General features: G+C 39.0%; 1 protein-coding gene across 1 annotated transcript in view; it reads right to left on the minus strand.

Annotated features, from left to right (window-relative positions):
* Positions 1 to 957: 957 nt before the first annotated feature.
* Positions 958 to 2,638, minus strand: part of shmt2 (serine hydroxymethyltransferase 2 (mitochondrial)) — a 27,245-nt gene continuing 25,564 nt past the window's right edge. The window contains 2 exon segments of the mRNA XM_016470670.1: positions 958 to 1,568; positions 2,450 to 2,557. Of these exon segments, the coding sequence (XP_016326156.1) occupies positions 1,441 to 1,568; positions 2,450 to 2,557 (236 nt within the window). The 3' untranslated portion in view covers positions 958 to 1,440.

Here is a 2,638-nt window from a genome sequence, read left to right on the forward strand (position 1 = left end):
TGTGTGTTTGTGTGTTTGTATGAGAGTGCATGTGTGTTTGTATGAGTGTGTGAGTGCGAGTATGAGTGTGTGTGAGTGTGTTTGTATGAGTGTGTTTGTATGTATGAGTGTGTGTGTGTGTGTTTGTATGAGTGTGTGTATATATGTGTGTGTGTGTGTGTGTTTGTATGAGTGTGTGTGCGTGTTTGTATGTATGAGTGTGTGTGCGTGTTTGTATGTATGAGTGTGTGTGTGTGTTTGTATGAGTGTGTGTGTGTGTTTGTATGAGTGTGTGTGTGTGTGTGTGTGTGTGTGTGTGTGTGTGTGTGTGAGAGAGTGTGAGTGAGAGTGTGTGTGTGGGTGTGTGAGTGTGAGAGTGTGTGTGTGAGTGAAGTGTGTGTGTGTATGTGTGAGTGAGAGTGTGTGTGTGAGTGTGTGTGTGCGTGTGAGTGTGTGTGCGTGAGTGTGTGTATGAGTGCGTGTGTGTGTTTGTATGAGTGTGTGTGTGTGTGTGTTTGTATGAGTGCGTGTGTGTGTTTGTATGAGTGCGTGTGTGTGTTTGTATGAGTGTGTGTGTGTGTCTGTGTGTGTGTGTGTGTGGCTCACTTGTAATATCATACACCACCACAGCCACTGTGGAGTCTCTAATGTAGCTTGGGATAAGACTCCTAAAACGCTCCTGCCCTGCGGTGTCCCATAGCTGTAACCTCACCTGCAAAACAACACACAAGGCATATTTGTAGAAATAAAGATAGATTTTGATAGTTGCATTAATGTGATATATATTAAATATAATCATTCATTCTAATTCGTTTCAGAGCTTCTTACAGTTCGGTCCTCCAGATACATGGTTTTTGATAAAAAGTCAATTCCAATGGTTGCCTGTGATGATAATAAGATTTAAAGTAAGTGTGTGTGTGTGTTTGTATGAGTGCGTGTGTGTGTTTGTATGTATGAGTGTGTGTTTATATGAGTGTGTGTGTTTGTATGAGTGAGTGAATGTGTGTGTGTTTGTATGAGTGTGTGTATATGTGTGTGTGTGTGCGCTCAGTAAACGCTCAGAAATCACTGAGCCAATACAAACTCCAACAATGCAGTTAAAGTCTTTACACACACTACTGTAAATTTACAAAACAGCTTCGATTATCAAAAGAGAAGAACTCAAACTACCAAGACTCCAGCAGAAAAACGGCTCCGAACGGAAATCGCAGTCTGTAAACATTTAGCATCATTAGTCTGTTAGAAACGGTTGTTCCTCACTCGAAACGGAAGATATAGATGTTACTCGAGTCCTGGATGTCATAAAAGGATCACACATGAGGAATAAATAATTTCAACTCATGTTGGTAGCTTCGTGCACTACTGCTCGTTTTAAGACTTTTAGTTCCAGTAAATGATTAATAATGTAGTGACTGATCTTAAAGCTAAAGAAAAGAAATAACGTGTTCGCTCGCTGCTGCTTTAATGGTCGTGGAATCCAGGCATGGGGAACGGACGAGCGAAAGCTTCCACACTTTGACGCAGATCAGCGATACGAGACGCCGTCTCCGAGTCCTCCAGCAGAAAACTCTTGAAATCTGACAGCTTTTCTGAAGGGAAACAGAGAGAGACTCAATGAAGAGAGAAACACAACAGCAGAACACACAGAACAACATTAAAGCTGCAATAATGCTCGTGTTTTGGCTGCATTTATTTGTTCAGAAATACAGTAAAAATTGTGAAATATTTTTAGAATTTCAAACAGCTGTTTTCTATGTGAATATCTGTTAAACTGTAATTTATTTCTGTATGTTCAGCATCATTACTTCAGTCTTCAGTGTCACATGATCTTCAGAAATCATTCTAATATGCTGAGTTGCTGCTCAAGAAACATTTCTGATAATTATCAATGTTGAAAACATTAATATTTTTGTGGAAACTGTGATGCATTTTATTTTTCAGGATTCACAGATGAACAGAAAGTTCAAAAGAACAGCATTTATTTGAAATAGAAATCTTTTGTAACATTATAAACGTCTTTACTGTCACTTTTGATCACTTAAATGCGTCCTTTGATGGCAGATGATGATACTGATTGTTTATAGAGATGAGCGGCTGATTAATATCATTCAATTTTAATAATGGCAACATGCACATTTGCCAAAATTAAACATTTAATGTACACAATATGTATAATTAATCACCCTGAGCAATATATGAGGAAATCTGACATTTTAAATAACCATGAAACATACTATTTCTATTGTATGGCTAAAACTGTTTTAATGTAGAAAGAACTTCAGAATTTGTTCTTTTGTTACTGTAATGCTGTCAGTCATCAAATGAAAACACATGATATGCAATAATGACAACATTGCTGATGTGTTGATATGATATACTGTATATTGTTGATATAAAACATGATATATAATAACAGCCCATGACTGAGCAGAAACACACGGTCACAGCAGATCTCCGAGTCTGTACTCACTGGTCTTCTTCTTGACGTCCAGAGCGATCTTGATGCCCTGATCGAAGAAATCCACCACCTGCTGGAAGTCAGACTCCTTGAACTGACGGGACGTGAGAGCAGGGGATCCTGGGAAACCAGAGGAGCAGAGATTGAGAGTGTGTGAGTGTGTGAGTGTGAGTGTGAGTGTGTGTGTGTGTGTGTGTGTGT

The sequence above is a fragment of the Sinocyclocheilus anshuiensis genome, unplaced genomic scaffold (genome assembly GCF_001515605.1).
Source record: "Sinocyclocheilus anshuiensis isolate Anshui unplaced genomic scaffold, SAMN03320099.WGS_v1.1 scaffold2234, whole genome shotgun sequence".
NCBI lineage: Eukaryota > Metazoa > Chordata > Actinopteri > Cypriniformes > Cyprinidae > Sinocyclocheilus > Sinocyclocheilus anshuiensis.